The 24721-nt window shown below is 43.5% G+C and overlaps 1 protein-coding gene across 1 annotated transcript in view; it reads left to right on the top strand.

Annotated features, from left to right (window-relative positions):
- Window positions 1-24721, top strand: part of LOC126235278 (uncharacterized) — a 99360-nt gene that overhangs the window by 13167 nt on the left and 61472 nt on the right. The window contains exons 3-4 of the mRNA XM_049944036.1: window positions 14049-14211; window positions 14357-14438. Of these exons, the coding sequence (XP_049799993.1) occupies window positions 14049-14211; window positions 14357-14438 (245 nt within the window). The remainder of the gene's footprint in view (window positions 1-14048; window positions 14212-14356; window positions 14439-24721) is intronic.

Below are 24721 nucleotides of genomic sequence, written 5' to 3'. Positions count from 1 at the left end.
TCAGGAGAGCATAAGGGAACAATTGACAGGAATGGGGGAAAGAAATACAGTAGAAGAAGAATGGGTAGCTCTGAGGGATGAAGTAGTGAAGGCAGCAGAGGATCAAGTAGGTAAAAAGACGAGGGCTAATAGAAATCCTTGGGTAACAGAAGAAATATTGAATTTAATTGATGAAAGGAGAAAATATAAAAATGCAGTGAATGAAGCAGGCAAAAAGGAATACAAACGTCTGAAAAATGAGATCGACAGGAAGTGCAAAATGGCTAAGCAGGGATGGCTAGAGGACAAATGTAAGGATGTAGAGGCTTGTCTCACTAGGGGTAAGATAGATACTGCCTACAGGAAAATTAAAGAGACCTTTGGAGAGAAGAGAACCACTTGTATGAATATCAAGAACTCAGATGGCAACCCAGTTCTAAGCAAAGAAGGGAAGGCAGAAAGGTGGAAGGAGTATATAGAGGGTTTATACAAGGGCGATGTACTTGAGGACAGTATTATGGAAATGGAAGAGGATGTAGATGAAGATGAAATGGGAGATAAGATACTCCGTGAAGAGTTTGACAGAGCACTGAAAGACCTGAGTCGAAACAAGGCCCCGGGAGTAGACAACATTCCATTAGAACTACTGATGGCCTTGGGAGAGCCAGTCATGACAAAACTCTACCATCTGGTGAGCAAGATGTATGAGACAGGCGAAATACCCACAGACTTCAAGAAGAATATAATAATTCCAATACCAAAGAAAGCAGGTGTTGACAGATGTGAAAATTACCGAACTATCAGTTTAATAAGTCACAGCTGCAAAATACTAACGCGAATTCTTTACAGACGAATGGAAAAACTGGTAGAAGCGGACCTCGGGGAAGATCAGTTTGGATTCCGTAGAAATGTTGGAACACGTGAGGCAATACTAACCTTACGACTTATCTTAGAAGAAAGATTAAGAAAAGGCAAACCTACGTTTCTAGCATTTGTAGACTTAGAGAATGCTTTTGACAACGTTAACTGGAATACTCTCTTTCAAATTCTGAAGGTGGAAGGGGTAAAATACAGGGAGCAACAGGCTATTTACAATTTGTACAGAAACCAGATGGCAGTTATAAGAGTCGAGGGGCATGAAAGGGAAGCAGTGGTTGGGAAAGGAGTGAGACAGGGTTGTAGCCTCTCCCCGATGTTATTCAATCTGTATATTGAGCAAGCAGTAAAGGAAACAAAAGAAAAATTCGGAGTAGGTATTAAAATTCATGGAGAAGAAGTAAAAACTTTGAGGTTCGCCGATGACATTGTAATTCTGTCAGAGACAGCAAAGGACTTGGAAAAGCAGTTGAACGGAATGGACAGTGTCTTGAAAGGAGGATATAAGATGAACATCAACAAAAGCAAAATGAGGATAATGGAATGTAGTCAAATTAAATCGGGTGATGCTGAGGGGATTAGATTAGGAAATGAGACACTTAAAATAGTAAAGGAGTTTTGCTATTTAGGGAGTAAAATAACTGACGATGGTCGAAGTAGAGAGGATATAAAATGTAGACTGGCAATGGCAAGGAAATCGTTTCTGAAGAAGAGAAATTTGTTAACATCGAGTATAGATTTAAGTGTCAGGAAGTCGTTTCTGAAAGTATTTGTATGGAGTGTAGCCATGTATGGAAGTGAAACATGGACGATAACCAGTTTGGACAAGAAGAGAATAGAAGCTTTCGAAATGTGGTGCTACAGAAGAATGCTGAAGATAAGGTGGGTAGATCACGTAACTAATGAGGAGGTATTGAATAGGATTGGGGAGAAGAGAAGTTTGTGGCACAACTTGACTAGAAGAAGGGATCGGTTGGTAGGACATGTTTTGAGGCATCAAGGGATCACAAATTTAGCATTTGAGGGCAGCGTGGAGGGTAAAAATCGTAGAGGGAGACCAAGAGATCAATACACTAAGCAGATTCAGAAGGATGTAGGTTGCAGTAGGTACTGGGAGATGAAGAAGCTTGCACAGGATAGAGTAGCATGGAGAGCTGCATCAAACCAGTCTCAGGACTGAAGACCACAGCAACAACAACTTGTCATTGAGGCTACATACCAAGTTTTGCATTTTTCCTTCATTTATTTTAATTTTGTTTGTAAGAAACCATTCTTCTACAGCTCTGAAAGAAACATTTACTTCTTCTTGGGCCTTGCTGGTGTCAATGCCTTTTGAGTATAGACTTGTGCCATCCATGAATTGCAGGTACTGGTTTTGAGACCTTAAACCATTTACAAAAACAAGGTATGGTAGGAGACTCACTACTGATTCTTGTGGCACTCCAAATTCACTTCACATAATAGTACTCCTTGGATTGATACTGCAGTAGCCACCAGAAAGATTGTGGGAGGTGCACATCGGCACGGCGTGTCACAGACGGTAGTTGCTGCAAGTAGAGTCCCGTCCACAAGAGGGCACGTGAGAATTCGGACGCGACCTCTGGCGGTGTAACAACAACAACAACAACAACAACAACAACTCAGACAGCATGGGCCGTGCCCAGTCAGTTAACATCGGGCATGCCTAGGACACAGTCCCGGTCTATGCTAAGTGAAGTGCTACGTAAACGTGAACAGTGTTACTACACAATTGGCGACGAGTAGGGTCGTTCTTTCGCGTGTTGCATCGTTGTTCCTGTTTCACAGCTTCTCCATGGCATGGAGGATTTAGTACGGGTTTTGGTTGAGCAGCAGACGGAGCTCATGGCCACCATGAAACAAGTGCTTCCGGCATTGCTCTCCGCGCAGTCTGCTCCAGCGCCGTTCCCTCCTCCCTTTCCCCCATGTGACGAGACGGCGGAGGATTGGGATGCATATGAACATCGCCTTCGGCAGCATTTCCAGGCGTTTCATGTTGCTGATGCATCCTTGTCTTTTGATGCATTGTGTTCATTGCTGTCTTCATATTATCGCCGCCGCACGCATGTTGTGGCGGCTAGGGTCGAGTTCTATCAATGCAAGAAACAGCCCCACCAGTCTTACCGGGCATGGGCCGCTACCCTGCACGGTCTTAGTCACAAGTGTCATTTTGTCATGGAGCAGTCGTGAGAGTCGTATGCCCACGTTATGGTACGCGATGTCATTGTTCATTTGGCCCCTGATAGGGAGGTCCGGCAACGGGCCCCGCAGTTAGAAGACCCTTCTCTCGAGGAAGTCCTGTCCATTGCTCAATCGTATGAGGTCTCTCACGCCGCAGGTCAACAGCTGGAAGCGTGGTGCGACATCGCGGTGGTTCAGGGTGGCGCGTCCATGTCCACTGTGTCCGGGGTGGAGTCTGTGCGATATGTACAATCCGGCCATTATGGCCGCTCCTGCATGGCGCGTAAACAGAATTCTGGCCGCCGGCCCCTGTTGCCGTCCTGTGCATCGTGCTATATACATCATGATAGGTCAGAGTGCCCCCAGCGTTGGGCCGTTTGTCGCAAATGTAATAAAAAAGGTCACATTGCTAAAGATTGCCGCTCAGCCTCAAAAGCATTGAAGGAAGCGGGTACAGAGGACATGGACATTGACATTCAGGAAGTTTCATCGGGCCAGGCTCCCGACGCATCGGCCCACAAACTCTTTATCGAAGTGTTGGTTCGGTCGCGCTGGTTACAACTGTAAGTAGATATGGGTGTGGCAGTTTCGTTGCTGAATGCACAAACTTATTCCAACCTTGGATTGCCCCCGTTGGCGCCCGTTTACCAGCGTCTACGCGGTTATGGTAAACAGTTCATTTCCCTACTGGGTCAATTCACTACCGACGTGACTTACAAATCAGTCACTCGGCCTATTACTTTTATTGTTGTCAGTGATGTGAGCTCCGCTAACCTTTTTGGCCTGGATGCATTTCAAGCTTTCGGTTTTTCTATCACTGACACCATACAGTTGGTCTCCGAAGACGTTCCCTATCAATCATTGGAATCTTTGATCTCACTCTTTCCAGATATCTTTGAGGAGGGCCTGGGGCGTGTTTCAGATTTTGAAGCTCACTTAACATTGTAGGCGTTGGCTTGCCCATGTTTTCTACGTGCGAGACAGATCCCCTTGGCTCTCTGCCCTCAGGTAAAGGAAGAGATAGACCGGCTGACAGCCGTAGGGGTCGTTCTTCCCATTTCTTCTAGTGAGTGGGCGTCGACCCTCGTTATTGTAAGGAAGCCCTCGGGAAAATTACGTCTTTGTGGCGATTTCAAGGACATCATTAATTCCCAATTGGTGGTGGACACCTATCCTTTGCCTCGTGCTGATGAATTGTTCTCCGTCGTGGCGGGAGGCCAATATTTTTCGGAAATCGATCTTTCGGAGGCTTATCATCAGATACCACTTGATGAGGACTCCAAACGGCTGGCGGTCATCAACACCCCGTTTGACCTTTACCAATACCAGCCGTTGGCCTTCGCAATATCCAGTGCCCCAGCGATATTCCAGCGTTATCTTGAGAACGTCAAGTTGACAATCCCTCTTTGTATTAATTACCTGGATGACATAATTGTCACAGGCCGCAGCACGAAGGAACACTTGCACAACCTTCGCACCCTCTTTCTCAAATTCAGGTCTGTGGGTTTGCGTTGCAACCTGCATAAGTCAAACTTCTTCCAACCGTCCATTGAGTATGTGGGCTACACCATCTCTCGGCACGGCATCCAGCCACTAGGAAGTATGGTCCAAGGTATCGTCGACCTTCCTCAGCCCTCTTCGCTGAAAGAGTTACAAGCTTTTTTAGGCAATATAGACTATTACCACCGGTTCACTCCCAGGGCTTCCACCATAGCCCGCCCCCTGTATTGCCTTCTGCGCAAGGGTGTTCGTTTTGATTGGTCGCCTGCATGTGAGCGAGCGTTCACCTCTTTGAAGGGCCTCCTCACGTGAGCGCCTTGTTTGGCTACTTTTGACCCCCATAAGCCGTTGGTCCTGGCTACAGATGCTTCGCAGTATGGGGTGGGGGCGGTCCTGGCCCATCGCAACGCAGATGGTTCCGAGCAACCACTGGCGTTTGTGTCTAAAACTCTTAGTCCCGCGCAGGCCATTACTCCCAGGTGGAGAAAGAGACTTTGGCCATTGTCTATGCTGTTACCAAGTTTCACCCTTTCTTGTATGGCATGAAGTTTCAGTAAATCACTGACGATAAGCCGTTAATATCATTATTTGGCCCCGCCTCTCAGATTCAGGGTAGGACGGCTCACAGTCTACAGCTTGGGCCTTGTTCCTTTCTAAGTACCATTATGACATTCATTTTCGCCCTACCAGACAGCATGCCAATGCCGACGCTCTTTCCCGTCTTCCGGTGGGCCCGGATCCTACGTTTGATCGAGAGGAGATTATGTGTTTTCATTTGGATGTGGCGTCCTGCCAAGTTGTTGATGGCTTCCCGATCACTAGTTCTCGAGTCGCCAGGGAAACGGCAGCTGACCCGGTTCCCCGGCAAGTAGTTTGCGTCATTCAGCAGGGGTGGTCATCCCGCCCTCCAGGCTGGGCCTCGGACCCTCTTCATAATTATTTTATTCTACGAGACTGCCTCTCCGTCTTGGAAGGAGTTCTCCTTCTGGCTACCGATGATACAGCTCCTCGCGTGGTTGTTCCTGCGAGTTTACGAAGGGAGGTCCTCACGTTATTACATGCGGGGCACTGGGGTGTTTCCTGTACTAAAACCTTGGCTCGCAGACATGTGTACAGGCCCGGTTTCTCAGGAGGCTGGTTCACCTGTGGTCATCCCATCCCCATCGTCCCCGCCACTGGGTCTTGCCCCTCCCGAGGTGGATCAGGATCCGGAGTTCGACAGCTTGTCGCCCGTTCTGTCCCGGGCTCCGGTGGTGGGACGACAGTGGCCTCTTCATGTGGGTCACTTCCAGCCATGTTCGAAGGTTCCGGCTCGAGGTTTGGCAGATCCCCTCGACTCCGGCCTTCCAGTGGATGTGGAGGTCGTAGCTCCTGCCTGATGCTCCACCTTCCGACGCAGTGGATCGCAGTGGCTTCACCTCCCAAAGGAGGAGGAGTGCAGTAGCCACCAGAAAGATCGCGGGAGGCAGACATCGGCACAGCGCGTCATGGACGGTAGTTGCTGCAAGTAGAGTCCCGTCCACCAGAGGGCACGCGAGAATTCGGACGCGACCTCTGCCGGCGCAACAACAACAACTCAGGCAGCACGGGCCGTGCCCAGTCAGTTAACATCGGGCATGCCTAGGACACAGTCCCGGTCTATGCTAAGTGAAGTGCTACGTAAATGTGAACAGTGTTACTACAGATACAATCTGCTGTCTGTTTTCCAAACAAGATCTGAGTGTTGCCAGAACAGTGCCAGCAAATCAATACTTACTGAGGTTGTTTAAGAGTACCTTAACCAGGAATGCAGTTAAAAGCCTTACTAAGCTCACAAAGTGTCAGTTTTACAGATTTTTTGTTATCAAAACAGCGCTTTGCCCCAATAACCAGATAGAGTGTTGTTGTTGTTGTAGATCTGCCTTTCCAGAAACCATACTGTGGATCTGTGAAGAGTTCATTAATTTCAAAGTAATTTGATATTTGCTCTTTCATTGCAGTCTCAATGACATTAGTGAAGATTGGATTTATTGAGATTGGTCTGCAGCTTGGTACTGTGGCTGGGTCACCCTTTTTATAAACTGGCACTGTCCATGGAGGTTTCAGAAAGTCTGAAAATCCACCAGCAATGAAACACTTATTAATTACCATAGTTATTGGTTCAGCAGTTATGTAGATAATTTTCTTGACAATGTTAGTGGACATCCTGTACATATTATCACTATCAGAAGGTTTATAAGATTTTACAATATTTATTATTTCATTTTTTTCTTTCTGTCTTCACTGATCTGGTCCCAGGCTGCCTTACATGGGTTGTGAGTTCATGAAATGAGTCTATCATTGCTTTTCTTTTGGGCTTCTTCTACATCCTTTCTGTAATGTCTTTTTGCTTGTAAATATCTGTTGTACAACACTTCCTTTCCACTGGGATCTGTTGTTGTTTTGTAGTGATCATGTAACAACAGTACTATGCATCTTAATTTTTTCAGTTCATCAGTAAAACTTAGTTTTTCTTTAACACTGTGATTGTGTTGTGACATGCTTGCAGAACATTTTTTTGGCCTTCTCTGGAGGGGAGAGAAAGGAAAGGGGAGGAATGATTAATATCAGCTGCATCATGACTTTGTACAGAATCAGTGGTGATGAGTGAAAATATGTGCCTGACTGGGATTTGAGCCTGGGATCCCCTGCTTATTAGGCATTTGCATTAACCACTGCACCATCTGGACACAGGTCATATCACAATTGCCTGGACTATCTCAGCATGCCTCCTGTCTGACTGACATTCTCACCTGGTGCCACATATCTGCAGTTGCCATCCACGACCTCCATGCTCTCTACTTTGAGATTCCCACAGGAGGTTGAACATGGTTGTGCAACCATGCTTAAGGTTGTAGATTCATTGGCTTTCAAGGTGAATCAATTATATAATTGATTTTCTTCAATGGGCAATGAATCCACCACCTTCAGTGCAAATGCTTAGTCATGTTCAACCTTCAGCAGGAATCTCAAAGTAGAGAGCATGGAGGATGTTGATGGCAACTGCGTATAGGTAAGAATGTTGGTCAGCCAGGAGGCATGTCAAGACAGTCCGCACAGATGTGATGAACACTGTGTCTGGATGGCACAATGGTTAACATAACTGCCTAGTAAGCAGGAAACCCTGGGTTTGAATCCCGGTCCAGCAAACATTTTCACTTGTCGCTGACGATGGTTCACGTTATCTGTCAGGCAGCAACAAGCAGTTAACTGTCTGTGGTGATTTCAATGTAGATTTTCTAAAGGATTCTTATAGAAAAAATGATCTGGAAGGCTTATTTAGATCTTAAAATTTGATTTCAGCAGTTAACTTTCCAACACAGATGGGCAAAGACAGAAGTACCATAATCGAAATGTTTTCTCCGATGAAGCTCAAAGAAAGAAAATAATTGTATACCCAGTGACAAACGCTCGCTATGATAATGTTCCACAGTTAATTAGGATAAGTAACATAATGCCTTACAGTACTGATACTCATAAGTGGAATCAGAATAATTAATTACTCCAGAACAAATGCTTTTGCGAATAGTTTACAGAAGATGACCTGGGATGAACTTTGTAATGAATGAGATGCTGCCATTTAATTTAATTTGCTGCATGATAAATTACTATCAGTATTTGGAAACACCTGTGTGTACATGCTAATCAGAAGAACATAGAACAGCCATGTAAAAAAAAACAAGGATGAGTAGAGTGATTAGAGTATCTTGTGAAAGGGAAATGGAAACGTATATTTAGCGATCCTGAGAAAAGTAATTAAAAATCAAGAAATATGCACATTATGTCAGTAATTTTGATAACAAACTTAAGGCTACATGTAATGTAGTGAAACAAGAGATAGGACAACCAGCCTAAGAACAGGATAAGATACCTACTGAATTAAATGGAATGATTATAAATGATGAGTCACAGGTAGAAAATGCATTTAATAATCATTTCTTAAGTATAGTACAAAATATCAGGACAAGCAGTTAAAGAGAAAAATCACAGCTGTATGTTGAAAAAGTAACTCCCATAAAATTCAGTCTTCAGAATGTGTCACTAGCTTCTCCCTCTGAAATTAAGAAATAATATTTCTCAAAATTAAAAGCTCATATGGATTTGAAGATGTTCACAACATGGAACTAAGGATTTTTTTCCGGTATAATAAGCCCTATCTTCTGTAAAATATGTAATACATTACCTGCTCAAGGCATTTTTCCAGAGAGATTGAAATATGCCACTATTAATACCCTCTATAAGAAATGTTATACAAGAGATGAAAATAAGTTCAGACCCATTTCACTATTGACATCATTTTCCAAAATTTTTGAGAAGGCCGTGTATGCATGTATGTCATGATAGTATCCCACCTGAGCAACATTAATATACTGAGGAAATTACAGTTGAGATTTCAGAAATGTTGCTCTACTGTGAGTGCCTTTTGCTCATTTGCTAACCAATTTTTACAACTATTAAATCACAAAATAACACCAATTAGTATTTTCTGTGACCTATCTAAGGCATTTGACTGTGTGAATTACCCTGTCCTCTTAGATAAACTGTAGTTTTATGGAACTGGTGGTATAGCCAACCAATGAATAATGTCAATAAAGTCATAGTTAACCAAAAGAATGCAGAAAGTTGTACTTACTCATTCAAGCAAACTAGTGAGGGGAGATTCTTTTGACTGGGGAGAAATCATATATGTGGTTCCCCAAGGCTCAATCTTAGATCTGCCAATGTTACTCATGTATGTATGTAAACAAAATTAGTTATTTTGTGGTTGATATTAGTACTGCAAGCAATCCAATCATACACATACTGTGGTGTCACCGCCAGACACCACACTTGCTAGGTGGTAGCCTTTAAATCGGCCGCGGTCCATTAGTATACGTCGGACCCGCGTGTCGCCACTATCTGTGATTGCAGACCGAGTGCCACCACACGGCAGGTCTAGAGAGACTTCCTAGCACTCACCCCAGTTGTACAACCGACTTTGCTAGCGATGGTTCACTGACAAAATACGCTCTCATTTGCCGAGACGATAGTTAGCATAGCCTTCAGCTACGTCATTTGCTACGACCTAGCAAGGCGCCATGTTCAGTTACTATTGATATTGTGAATAATGTACAGTCAAGAGCGACGTTCACCATTTATGGATTAAAGTTAAGTATTCCACCAGCTACGTCCGTTTTTCTAAATTCTAATTTTCTTGAACTGTTCCAGACCTCACGCCAGCCTGCGTGAGCTAAAACGCGTGCCTTTTGGCTTCCTCTAATAACACGGTGTTGGCTGTCCTGCCAACCCACAACACATACCAACAGAAGATATGCTAAACAATTTTCTTAACAGTGTAATTAGCTGGGGGGCCTGCATTTGGTCTCACTCTCAATTTCAGAAAGACACAACACATTCAGTTCTGTACATCTAGGGGCACTACTCAAACTATAAGTGTAACAAATGGTAAGGAATTAATAAATAGAATGGAAAGTTCAAAATTTTAAGGAGACCATATTGATAAGAATTTAACTGGAGAAACACTTTTTGGAGCTCCTAAAACAACATAGTTCAGTCACATTTGCACTTAGAATCATTGCAATCTTGCGGAGAGAAAAATCATGAAGTTGACATATTTTGCTTATTTTCAGCTAATAACATCATATTTAATCATGTTCTGGGGTAACTCATCTTTAAGAAAGAAAGTCTTCATTGCTAAAAAAATGTGCTGTATGAATAATATATGATGTTCTCCTATGATCATCTAGTAGATGTGTTTAAGGAGCTGGACATTTTGGCTACTACTTCACAGTGTATTTATTCCCTCATTACATTTGCTGTAAGTGATCCATTTGCAGTTCAGAAGGAACAATGATGTACATTATTACAGTACCAGAAGAAAAATGACATTCATTACTCCACATTAAGGCTGTCTTTAGTACAGAAAGGGGTGCACAATGCTGCAACTAAAATATCTGACCACTATCCACTGATACAAAATGTCTCATGGACATTCATTCCACATAATTAAGGTTTATTATGAAAATGATGCATGGAACATGAAACTAAGTAATTAACTACGCTGAGACTGTTACTGTAGAGTTTCAGGTGGTTATGGAGTCATCTCAAAACTTTTTAGGATCTGTGGACCTGCTTTCAAAGAAAACTGTTTGTTGGGATGTATCTGGACAGCTCAGGCAGTCAGGCAGCATATAGCTAACTACACCCACTCGAAGTAGAGATCTGGGTTAGATGCCACTCTAGGAAACAGCTACATGCTGTTATAAAGACTCAAACTCATATTTGTGAAACTTCAGTTTAGATGTGTAGATGTAAAACTGTTGAGTGTTGTATGGGATGTCCCAAACCTTTAGTGTTAGAATTGATTGCCGAGGATCCTAAACTGAGGATTTTGAAATAAGGAGACAAATGGTCACGTGGTATGAAATCTTGAATAAGCACTATGGTTGTGAGAGACATGTTTGAAATTGTGTTTCATAACAAGAAACTGACTGCATCAACCTTGATGATGCTACAATGAAAAACAACTGACAATTGTTTGTGAAGTGTCCACAGTGTGGTTTATCACTGTTTTCAGTTCCTTACCATTGTTGAAGACAATATATTATTCATTATACTAACTTGTAAATATGTATTTAATATACTGATATAAAAAAGCAACACCACAAAGGTTGGTAGGTGTGTTTCTGCACCTGAAAGATGACATCTAATCAATTTCGTGCCACTCATGTAGGAGTGGCGATTGTAGCACCACTCTGGGAATGCGAATTAGGTTTGCTTCAGATGTAAACTCCATTACTTACCTTTGACATTGGATGTACTGAGTTGATGTTTGTCAAGAACACCTTTAAAATGACAAAGACACCATTACCAACACCTCACCGAGTTTTAACTAGATCATGTCATAGGGCTATGAGAAGCTGGATGTTCCTTCTGTGATGTTGCAGAAATACCTGGCAGCAAAGTAGCCACTGTACATGACTGCTGGTAAAGGTGATAACGAGAATGTACAGCCTACAGTTGCAAGATGACTGGGCTCTGGAAGGCCATATGGCAATGCTGAGAGGGAAGATGATCATGTTTGGCATATGGCTCAGGCACATCATACTGCACCTGCAACAGCAACCTGAGCAGCAGTTGACACCACAGTTACTAATTGGTTACTCCAAGGACAGCTCCAAGCCAGACCCCTGCAGCATGCATTTTGTTGACTGCAAACCTCCACAGTTTGCTCATTGGAGGGCAGAGTGGAGGTCTGTTGTGTTTCCTGATGAAAGCTGGTTCTGCCTCAGTGCCAGTGATAGCCATGTGTTGGTTAGGAGGGGCCAGTTGAGGACCACTGTTGTAACCCAACATGCTCTCCTGAGTGTCAGCTTGTTACCTTGGCCTGCTCAATCACCAGATCTATCTCCAATCAAGCACCCGTGTGACATCATCAGATGACAAATCCATTGCCACCCACAAGCAACATTAACCGTTCCTGTATTGACCAAGTGCAGCAGGCATGGAACTCCATTCCAAAATATGACATCCAGCACCTGTACGACACAATACACGCACATTTGCATGCTTGCATTCAACATTCTGGTGGTTGCATGGGTTATTAATGTACCAGCATTTCATATATGCATTGGCTTTTCTCATGGTTACACAAACCTGTGATCTTGTAGCATTAATCATTTAAATATGTTACCTAGACAAAAGTTTCATGGTGTTGAGATTTTTTCCCATCATTGTATACAATACAGCAGGGAATGCAGTACCTGGAAAGTCAACTGAGTGAAGAGAGGAAAGTTTTACAACAGGCAGAAGAAACTTACCACAGCAGACAGAAACTCATGAGAAACTGGCTTCTTCAAGTAACAGACAGCCATCCAGGATAATTTTAAATTGTTGCTATAAGTTTAAGTTTGGTGCTATAAAGTTTAACTCCTTTATATCAACAAATATTTCTTCTGTTCATTAGTTGATTACATCAAAGTCCATCATCTGCATAATTTTGACCCCAAACCTTTGGACCCTTTGTACATAATGGTGCAAATAAAAAGAGAAAAAACACAGGAATATGAAATAGACATGAAATCTGAATACCACTAAAGGCATTACACAGAAAAAAACACATTTAAGTGGGGTAGTATAGCAATATATCAAAGCACAATACTGTAGATAGAGAAGGAAGTACACAGTGAGCATGAAAATGCTGGTCTCATGTAAAATGTATTTACTTGGTGAAGGAATGGTCTGTTGTTTCAGGCTTCAAACTGAATTAGTAATCACTGCAGATATGCAAAGATGCCATTGACACCCAATTTTGTACATGAGATTTCAAATGTGTTTCAACACTGGCATCAATGTTGAACAGGGTGATCACACTCATCATCCTTTTTACAGAAGGCAATGGTATGAAGATTCAGCCTGGTATTTGAGGAGCAGCCATTATTTATTTCACATTGATACAGCATAAATCACCAACATTGTTGCACACAGAATGTCAGGTATGGCGATCTTTGGATCTAGACAATGAATGAGGATACTACTCACCAGACTCCCTCTCACACTTCATAACCATCTAGCTCAATAGTGAAGTGAAAAACACAATCAGGGGCTGAATGGCTCAAATATGTGTTTAGTGATAAAAGCATTATCTGTCTTGGCATCAGTAATGGTGATTTGTGAGACAGCAACATACACAACTAACTCCAGGGATTGTGTTGTGATGACCCACTGCATATGATGAGCATGAGCTTGTGATGTTTGCTGAGGAAATAATGAACAGTGTAGGTTATGCCCAGAACATCATCCAACCCATTCTGTTCCAATCCTTCAGCATTAGTGTAGCATACACTTTCAGCAGGGCTATGTCCTTCCATACACTACTTGCATCACAAATCACGATCTCAAAAAAGTTTGCCAACTCTCGTGGCTGCCCCATTAATCAGACCCATGCACTAATGAGCATCTTTTAGACATGATGCAATCCTATCTGGGCTGTCCTGTGCTGCTCATACAAACTACAAAAACAGGCAGAAGTAGCCTGAAGCATTGATATCAATATGACCTGAAATTCATCATCTCTATGCACAATTTGAGGGCTGCAGTGCCATTTGAAAAGGCATATAAGATGTTGACATTTTATTAAAGACAGTCTGACAATAACTGTGATCATCCACAGTATATTATCTGTATATCATGTGACAGTTTTGTTTCTTTAGTATCATTGCTTCAGGGTGCTCATTTTCCATTTTTTCATGAGCAAGGTTAGTACTAGTGATCTAAAATTTACTCCAAAAGGTCCACTAAATTTCTAGATAGCAAATATATTATTATTAGAGCTAATTATAATCTTATATCCCCTACAGTTAAGAATACCATCACTCAGATGCTGGTAATTTTGTTTAAATTAAATTAAATTATCTAGACATTGGATGATGAATTACAGAAGATGGAATGTCGTTTTAATGTTTCTTGTTTTTCAGACCACAACTTTTCTATAAGGTCCAGTCACTTCGAGCTGCTCGTAACATTTACTCTTTACCATTTTCTCTGGATGTGTGGGTCTCTCTGTTCTCACTACTTGTGGGTATCACATTTCTCCTTACTTTCATATTGGGTAGTGAAACAAGGCTACCTATTGCACAGGTATAATCAACATGGACCAATTGAAGTTCTTAAGTCCTGTTGCAGAAAAACTTTTTCTGAGACCTAAGAATAAATACATATTTTTCAGAAAAATTCTACAGGTGAGAATTTTCCATTCACTGGGATCAATGCATCAAGAAAGCAGTTTAGCCTTAATATGTTGGAGCAACCATCATGGGACTTGAGTGAAGTAATGCTTGTTACAATTGGTGCTCTAAGTCAGCAAGGTATGTGTCAAAATTTCCTGAGTTTACAGAGACAAAAATATCTATATTCAATGTATGTCAAAGAAAAAGTTTTAAAAAATTTCCATATGTTAAGTTGTGGTAAAATAAAGGATGTATACATAACTTTGCAAACCACTGATTTACATAATATCTGAAATATTTGATGTAAAGAGGAAATAAAACTTTGTATTGGTAGGTGGAAAAATCATGAGATGTTTAATAGAGGGAGATGCAGGTAGTTATACTGTATCTTTTAACTTTGAGTCCTTTGTGATTTTCCTGTCTAGTTCTTTTTCTAACTGCTAGCTTCCTTTTTTTTTTTTTTTTTTTTGGTGAATATACGTCCAAAACCTATTGATTTTGCCAGTTTCTTCTTTTGTGTGTGCTTTTTCAGCTGCTATTTGGTATGTTGATGTTTTTTATACACTCCTGGAAATGGAAAAAAGAACACATTGACACCGGTGTGTCAGACCCACCATACTTGCTCCGGAAACTGCGAGAGGGCTGTACAAGCAATGATCACACGCACGGCACAGCGGACACACCAGGAACCGCGGTGTTGGCCGTCGAATGGCGCTAGCTGCGCAGCATTTGTGCACCGCCGCCGTCAGTGTCAGCCAGTTTGCCGTGGCATACGGAGCTCCATCGCAGTCTTTAACACTGGTAGCATGCCGCGACAGCGTGGACGTGAACCGTATGTGCAGTTGACGGACTTTGAGCGAGGGCGTATAGTGGGCATGCGGGAGGCCGGGTGGACGTACCGCCGAATTGCTCAACACGTGGGGCGTGAGGTCTCCACAGTACATCGATGTTGTCGCCAGTGGTCGGCGGAAGGTGCACGTGCCCGTCGACCTGGGACCGGACCACAGCGACGCACGGATGCACGCCAAGACCGTAGGATCCTACACAGTGCCGTAGGGGACCGCACCGCCACTTCCCAGCAAATTAGGGACACTGTTGCTCCTGGGGTATCGGCGAGGACCATTCGCAACCGTCTCCATGAAGCTGGGCTACGGTCCCACACACCGTTAGGCCGTCTTCTGCTCACGCCCCAACATCATGCAGCCCGCCTCCAGTGGTGTCGCGACAGGTGTGAATGGAGGGACGAATGGAGACATGTCGTCTTCAGTGATGAGAGTCGCTTCTGCCTTGGTGCCAATGATGGTCGTATGCGTGTTTGGCGCCGTGCAGGTGAGCGCCACAATCAGGACTGCATACGACCGAGGCACACAGGGCCAGCACCCGGCATCATGGTGTGGGGAGCGATCTCCTACACTGGCCGTACACCACTGGTGATCGTCGAGGGGACACTGAATAGTGCACGGTACATCCAAACCGTCATCGAACCCATCATTCTACCATTCCTAGACCGGCAAGGGAACTTGCTGTTCCAACAGGACAATGCACGTCCGCATGTATCCCGTGCCACCCAACGTGCTCTAGAAGGTGTAAGTCAACTACCCTGGCCAGCAAGATCTCCGCATCTGTCCCCCATTGAGCATGTTTGGGACTGGATGAAGCGTCGTCTCACGCGGTCTGCATGTCCAGCATGAACGCTGGCCCAACTGAGGCGCCAGGTGGAAATGGCATGGCAAGCCGTTCCACAGGACTACATCCAGGATCTCTACAATCGTCTCCATGGGAGAATAGCAGCCTGCATTGCTGCGAAAGGTGGATATACACTGTACTAGTGCCGACATTGTGCATGCTCTGTTGCCTGTGTCTATGTGCCTGTGGTTCTGTCAGTGTGATCATGTGATGTATCTGACCCCAGGAATGTGTCAATAAAGTTTCCCCTTCCTGGGACAATGAATTCACGGTGTTCTTATTTCAATTTCCAGGAGTGTATTTATGAGGACTGTGAACAATTGGATAGTGGCTGATTGATGCATAGTGTTATGGGTAGCCAGTCACATATCAGTATGGTACAATAGGCACTGACAACATAAAATGACAGGATGATAACTCTGGAAGGTGAGCAGGACAATGGGTGAGAAGCACCAGTTCTACAGCAGTTGTGGAACCAGAAATACAGCAATATAAACATCACAGTTTGTTTTGCAAGAACTTGTACAGAGACCACTGATGGCTTATTAATAATGTGCATTGACTCTGGGTGGCAGAGCCTGCATAAGCATAACAGAAGACAGTGTGCTGGCTCCACATATCATCAACACATTGCAAGGCGGCTATGATGAGTCAATATGTGAATGGCCTTATGAGTGCAGTGCTAAGTGAGGCATTCTGCCAACTGCAATGGAATGAAGTGCCAGGCAGGCAGCATCAACAGCAAAGGGGCAGATGTGGGATGCACCCAAGCAAAGGTTGCAAACCTGGTACCCCTTCGAGACGTTCAGGAGTTGGTTGATGACAACTGGGAGGACACCCCAGCCCAACAGTGCCATTCAAACGCCAGCAGTATCAGGCCCAGAAGTGGTCTATAGACCAACAGCTGGAAAAGTGTTGGCTAGTTGTAGAAGAGTTTAGCTGACCCACATCAGGTCAATGACTGGTGTGGAGTAGTTCATGGCATATGCAGCAGTCAGCAACAGAAATTGCTAAGGTGGAGCTCGCTCAGCCCAAATTATATTGACATGGTACCACTTCTGAGCATGTAGAGGGGCTGAGACAGAGTAGCATGACTAACTGTTTTTACCACTGCTCTGACTGGTTGTTTTGTACCATGCCATCTCAGCAATTTTCCAACTCTGGCAGTGGAATTTTGCAGGCAGCATGCTGACCCATTTGACCACAGACTATGATGTCTGGTATGGTAGGTGTCGGTGCAACACTCTTCCCACTTTAAAAGATTTCATCCATTGAATCTCAGGCTGCTGCTGAATGTGTAAATTACTTAAACATTACATAGTACATTATATATTCTTCTCTTGTACAAATATTTATGCTTTCCACTCTCATTGCCCTTCTACTAGTCCAGTCCAATTCACAGTGCTCAATGATTGGTGTTCTTGTGATTATTCACATTGTTGGGGTGACTCAGCTGATCAGTATAGGGTCGATGGGAAATTCAGGAGGTTGGCAGGTTCTCCACCATAGATAGACATAAGTTCACAAGTGAGAACCAGAATCAATATAGTACTGTACATTAGATTCCCACCACCACGACTGTGTGATTGTATCTACTGTGATACTGTTGAATGTGCTTGGCTCTAATGCACCTATTCTGCACTAATATGAGTTTATCCAATGAACCGAGTAAGGTGGAATCTGAGGCATTGTTCAGGTGGTTTATATTCCTAGCTGGTAATATTTCCAAAGGTTTTTCAGACGAGTACAACAGCAGACATATTAGGTGCAGATCTGTAGCCCTGTTATGGGTGTTGGAAGCCAAAAAGTCAGTCACAAAATGTCACACATCATACTGTTTATTAATATTTTGTTACCTCACAGCCCCAGGTGCTCTGTACTCTTAGATCATGCTTGTTTGTAGCAATTAGCAGTGACTAACGTTGGATCATATACTGAGTATATCCAGTGGGGAGCTGCCCTCTGAAAGTAAAGTTTTGGTCCCAGGCTGTCACATTGCCAACCTTCTGCTCCTGTCTTCTCTAAAAACAATTCCATTTCACTGATCCCTCTGGCAGTCTGGATCATCTGGGACAGTCTTTACAACAACAAAAAACTGTTCACTGTACGTTACTTCATCTCCCAGTGCCTCAAGCGGAGGACTGCAAGTTACAGTACATCCTTCCTAAATCTATACACAATTAATTATAACAAACTTTCCCTCTATTTAATTTATTTCTTCATAAACTTTGTAAGGAATTCTCCTTCGCCCCACCCCTCCTCCCACAAACACTCCCATTTGCTGCTTCTAAAAATATAAATGCTGCTGTCACAGCTGCGACCAGTCATACAACCAAAAAATATACATCAGTATACTTTCCGCATGCTATATACATGCAACAAGATAGCAAACTTTATCCCTGCCATGCTACATTCATTAGGGGGGGCAGGGGTGCAGAGGGAACACCCAAAATTGTTAACTTACTCATCCACATATAATTAACATGATACTTACTAAACCAATCTTTAATATCCATCTATAACCACACTGTTGTATCACCATCCTCACACTGCAAGACTCCTGTATACTCTTGATCAAAATACGTAGAAATACATAAAGACAAAAGCCCTCATAAAAGAATGCATTTAAGTAACTCAGAAACCCTTCATCATTTGTACAACAACCACTTCACATTCTTATTACCATAGTACATAACATTAGATATACAAAAATATACCTAACAACTCTAACAATGCAAACTCCAAGTAGGAACATCAACAATGTAAGAAAAGATAAGATTGCTAGTTACTGTAAAGATAATACACTAATTTGCAGACAGCACAATTAAAAGATACTTACACATAAGCTTTCAGGCACAGCCTTTATTGGAAAAAGAGAAACACACACCATTCATCGCACAAGTAAGCATATCTCATGCACACATGACCACCAACTCTACGAGCTTGGGCCAGATTCTGCCCCAAGCTGCCGGTATTTGTGGTCATGTGTGTGTGAGTAATGCTTGCTTCTATGAATGAACTTTTTCTGATGAAGGCTGTGGCTGGAATCTTATGTGTAAGTGCCTTTTAATTGTGCCTGTCTCGCAACTTAACATGTTATCTTTACAGTAAGTAGCAGTCTATCTTTACCTACACCTAATAAATCTGAAATTCTAATGCACTATCACTTCCATGTCCTTATAGCATTTGGTGATTTGCATGTAGTAGCTTGTGTGGATGCAATCAGTCCTTTCTTCCTCTCACTATTCCCATCCCCACCACCTCCTTTCCCCTTTTCCAATGGCGGCACTGGTAACGGCAGTAACATATCTAGCACACCTATAAAGGACAGATACATCTGACTTGTATGTCCACTGTATGCATTGGCAGCTGTAGCTTAACATTCACTGGTGACATCATGCAAATACTTGATAAGGATCTTGATAGAGGGTGGCAAATTTCTTTGTTTTACCCTTTGGGGTATACAGGCTTGTTAACATCTTGCACTGTCCTACACAGTACTTAGGTAGCTTCACATTGTGCTGCCTCATCATTCCTGACATTCATAGGCTTTGTATTGTCCTTCATTACCTGTTTCCACACTTTCCTGAAATGTCCTAGCATAAAGTTGCACTGGATTTCATATCCTAGATTTGATAATTCCAAATGGTGATGACATTTTTTGACCATGCACCACTTCTTATAGTGATAAGACTATACTTTCATGGATATTAGAATTGTACTTGGTGAAAATGTATAGCAACACAGTATCTCGATGATTGTGATGGCTATTTAGAAAGTGGCATATCATTTTCCCTATTTTCCTATCCACACTCTCTGTTCTTCTATTCACTGTGGTGAAAATGTATAGCAACACAGTATCTTGAACATTGTGATGGTTGTTTAGAAAGTGGCATAGCATTTTCCCTGTTTTCCAGTCCACACTCTCTGTTCTTCTATTCACTGCAGATGTAAGACACTTGTCCTTAACTTATGTATGCATAATAGATGACACAGCTGCTTCATTAACACTTACATAAAATTGGTGCTCTAATCTGTAATTAATGTTTCTGGAATATCAAACATTAATAACCAACTATTAACCATTACCTGTGCTACTGTAACAGCTTACTGATTTGGGATAGCTATCCTTCTCACATACTGGAAAAAATGATCTGTTATGGCAAGAATATAGCAGTTCCCCCACCAGTGTTTGTAGATAAGGGCCCAAGATAGCCATTCCAATCATTTTAAAAGGGTCACTAGCTTCCAGCAACTTTTGCAGAAGAATATGGCGATGCCTCAATTTCAGTCAATTGCGTGCATGCTACACAATGTTTCACATGTTTTTCCACATCTTGTCTACATGTACACCACCAGTAATTCTCAGCTACATGCTGTTCTGTAGTCATATGACCCCACTGGCCAGATAACATAGATTATGTGACTGTTTTAACACTTTGTCTTGCAATGTGACTGGAACTACAACACACAGTCCAAGGTTCGCTATCTTGCTTAACATGCTATTGTCAGCACATGCAGTCCTTGTCAGTAGCTTGGGCTTTTTGCCATTCCACTCTCAGTAATACAATGACTTTTCTACTAAGGCTATTTGCATTTCAATATGTACCAGGTTTATGGATCACTTTGAAATTAAAGTCTCTTAGTTTAAGTGCCCACTGAACTGATATGCTGGATGGATCCTTGAACCCCAACAACTATTTCTACACTGTATGATCCATTACTGCCTTAAACTTCTTACAAAATAGATAGCAACAGAAGTATGTCACACCATAAACGAGCCTCAACCTTTCCTAACCTGTTGGGGAATAATCTGTCTCTGTCTTATTTAATAGAAACTGCCTCCATTTCTTCTACAGCCATTGCTGTGCCTATGGTTTTATGTAAATCTCTCAACACACTGGATAGCAATCACAGTAAAAATGCATCTAAAGCCCTTTGATCTGCTTTCTGCAGAAGCACGCCATTTCTGTCATCACTCTACTTTAACTGATAAGTATTAACATTGGGTTTTCTTATTGTGCCCATGAAACTGTCTTTGCAACACGCCATTTAACTGTTCCCAATAATACCGAAAACTGTTTTACCTTCTGTACTGTTGCACTCATTACTTAAAATGTTGGACCATTTCTCAGGTCCTCATGGTATGACATATGTTTTAGCATCTCTTATTAAATCTAATTTGGTCATATGTAACAACTGTATATCTGCCCAACAACACAGATTTTCAACTTTCAACAAACTGTCCACAAACACTAACATATTGTTCCCTGACTTAGCTGAGAAATAAGAAATCAAGATAGTGGTATTAGTATCTAGGATGGGCACCAGTAATCTGAGTCAAGATCTGTATGTCTGACTGTCTATGCAGTTCTGTGTTGTCTATTCTTGTTTGTGGTGCTGGATCTAATAAACACTAAACAGATCTGGTTTGGTAATCATCTGTTCCTCTAACGTACCAATTGTGAAGCCTCTAGGTAATGACAGAGCAAAATATAATAGGGCAAACACAAGGAGACACTTAATCTTAGCAAGACTGTAACATTTAAAAAATATATATATTTGATCTTCACATGTGAGCACAAACTAAGTGCAGTCATTGAATTATCTGATATGATTCCCAGGTCTACTACATTTAAAACCAACTATAGGTATCTACTGCACAGAGGGGGCACTATGCTCCAGCAAATTACTTTGCATAAATCTGACTGAGTGCATACCTGCATAAGTCTCTCTGGTGTTCCTTTTGAACTCACTCAAATCTCAGCCAGAATCATTTTTCACAAAGCACACTTTGAATCCTATTTGTCAGTTTAACTGGTATGGCATCTTGACTGATTCAAACGACAAACAGCCAAAACAGTTTGTTGTCACTCACCCCACTGTGATGGCAATGGCATACGTTGACCCAGAATGCTGCCCGATGTCCCTGACTTTTCTGACAGCAGTTGTTACGTACAACCACACTTCTAGTAGCAATTGTTGTGAGTTGGTACCTTTGCAAGAATCTGGATGGTTTAATAGTCACTGACACTGTAAAATGTCAGGATGATGAGTCTGGGTGGTGAACAGGGTGACAGATATGAAGCACCAGTTCTCTGATGGATACAAAATCTGAAATGCAGCAATATAAGGCTCACACTTTATTTAACAAGAACTCGTACAGTAGTGACTGGTACTGTCTCAGTGATGTGTGTCACTCTTAGGCAGCAGAGTCCATGTCAGTATAACACAAGGTGGTGTGCTGGAACTGTATGGACACCAGCAGGTAACAGTATGGCCATGAAGAGTCACTGCAACAGTGGTCTCATGAGTGTGGTGCTCCATTAGGTATTCTGCCAACAGAAAGTTGAGGAAGTGCTCATCAGGAGGCAGCCACAACAGTAGGTCAGGTGTGGGGTGCACCTGGGGGCAGGGTACACCTGGGAGCCCTCAGAGACATCCAGGAGTTGATTGATGACAGTTAGGGAGAGACCCCCAGCCAGCTGGCACTTATTCAGACACTCTCTGTATCAGGCCTAGGAGAGGTCCATAGACCAACAGCTGGCAGAGGCATCAGGTAGTTGTAGTTGAGGCAAGGTGACCCAAATCAGGTCAACAGCTGGTGTCGAGTAACTCTTGATCAAGGCAGCAGCTGACAACAATCTCTGCAGACTGAAGTGACCAGTATTTAAGCTTACTTGCCCTGCTTTTATTGTAAAAAGGCACCACTTCTGGGATCATAGAGGGGTGGAGACAGTGCAGTATGAAATAACTCCATTCATCACTGCCCTGGCCAGGCATCTTGCACCATGTCGCCTCAGCATTATTCCGGCCTTGGCAGTGGGATTTCTCAGGTAGCATGCTGGCCCACCTGGTGACAGGATGTAACATCTACTAGGGAAGTTGTTGGCACAAATAACAGAACTATATAATAACACAGTGGCATCATGGCCATAGACGTATGTACACTCCTGGAAATGGAAAAAAGAACACATTGACACCGGTGTGTCAGACCCACCATACTTGTTCCGGACACTGCGAGAGGGCTATACAAGCAATGATCACATGCACGGTACAGCGGACACACCAGGAACCGCGGTGTTGGCCGTCGAATGGCGCTAGCTGCGCAGCATTTGTGCACCGCCGCCGTCACTGTCAGCCAGTTTGCCGTGGCATACGGAGCTCCATCGCAGTCTTTAACACTGGTAGCATGCCGCGACAGCGTGGACGTGAACCGTATGTGCAGTTGACGGACTTTGAGCGAGGGCGTATAGTGGGCATGTGGGAGGCCGGGTGGACGTACCACCGAATTGCTCAACACGTGGGGCGTGAGGTCTCCACAGTACATCGATGTTGTCGCCAGTGGTCGGCGGAAGGTGCACGTGCCCGTCGACCTGGGACCGGACCGCAGCGACGCACGGATGCACGCCAAGACCGTAGGATCCTACGCAGTGCCGTAGGGGACCGCACCGCCACTTCCCAGCAAATTAGGGACACTGTTGCTCCTGGGGTATCGGCGAGGACCATTCGCAACCGTCTCCATGAAGCTGGGCTACGGTCCCGCACACCATTAGGCCGTCTTCCGCTCACGCCCCAACATCGTGCAGCCCGCCTCCAGTGGTGTCGCGACAGGCGTGAATGGAGGGACGAATGGAGACGTGTCGTCTTCAGCGATGAGAGTCGCTTCTGCCTTGGTGCCAATGATGGTCGTATGCGTGTTTGGCGCCGTGCAGGTGAGCGCCGCAATCAGGACTGCATACGACCGAGGCACACAGGGCCACCACCCGGCTTCATGGTGTGGGGAGCGATCTCCTACACTGGCCGTACACCACTGGTGATCGTCGAGGGGACACTGAATAGTGCACGGTACATCCAAACCGTCATCGAACCCATCGTTCTACCATTCCTAGACCGGCAAGGGAACTTGCTGTTCCAACAGGGCAATGCACGTCCGCATGTATCCCGTGCCACCCAACGTGCTCTAGAAGGTGTAAGTCAACTACCCTGGCCTGCAAGATCTCCGGATCTGTCCCCCATTGAGCATGTTTGGGACTGGATGAAGCGTCGTCTCACGCGGTCTGCACGTCCAGCACGAACGCTGGTCCAACTGAGGCGCCAGGTGGAAATGGCATGGCAAGCCGTTCCACAGGACTACATCCAGCATCTCTACGATCGTCTCCATGGGAGAATAGCAGCCTGCATTGCTGCGAAAGGTGGATATACACTGTACTAGTGCCGACATTGTGCATGCTCTGTTGCCTGTGTCTATGTGCCTGTGGTTCTGTCAGTGTGATCATGTGATGTATCTGACCCCAGGAATGTGTCAATAAAGTTTCCCCTTCCTGGGACAATGAATTCACGGTGTTCTTATTTCAATTTCCAGGAGTGTATTTGTGAATGTGTGTGTGCCTAAATTGGGAAAGAGTGAGAGATGTACGGTTGTTCAACATTTATCAGTTTTAGGTAAATGGTTGCCATACACACATTTGTTTACTGTTTTCATTCAGGAATTTCCATTATCAAACAACATTACAACATGTAAGGAAATTTTAAAATGTTAAACTCAATAGCATCACTTAATCATGTGGCATGTTCATAAACTCTCTGAATGTATGTTAAGGAGAATGAGATTCATACTCCCATCCAGTTATTCTGATTTAGGCTTTTTGTGGTTGTCTTTAACCACTTCTGGTGATTGTTGAGGCAGTTCCTTAAACACTGTGGTTTCTTTTTCTTATCATACTTCCACTAGC

Source organism: Schistocerca nitens, chromosome 1 (assembly GCF_023898315.1).
Source record: "Schistocerca nitens isolate TAMUIC-IGC-003100 chromosome 1, iqSchNite1.1, whole genome shotgun sequence".
In the NCBI taxonomy this organism is placed as follows: Eukaryota; Metazoa; Arthropoda; class Insecta; order Orthoptera; family Acrididae; genus Schistocerca; species Schistocerca nitens.
This window is presented reverse-complemented; position numbering and strand designations above follow the sequence as displayed.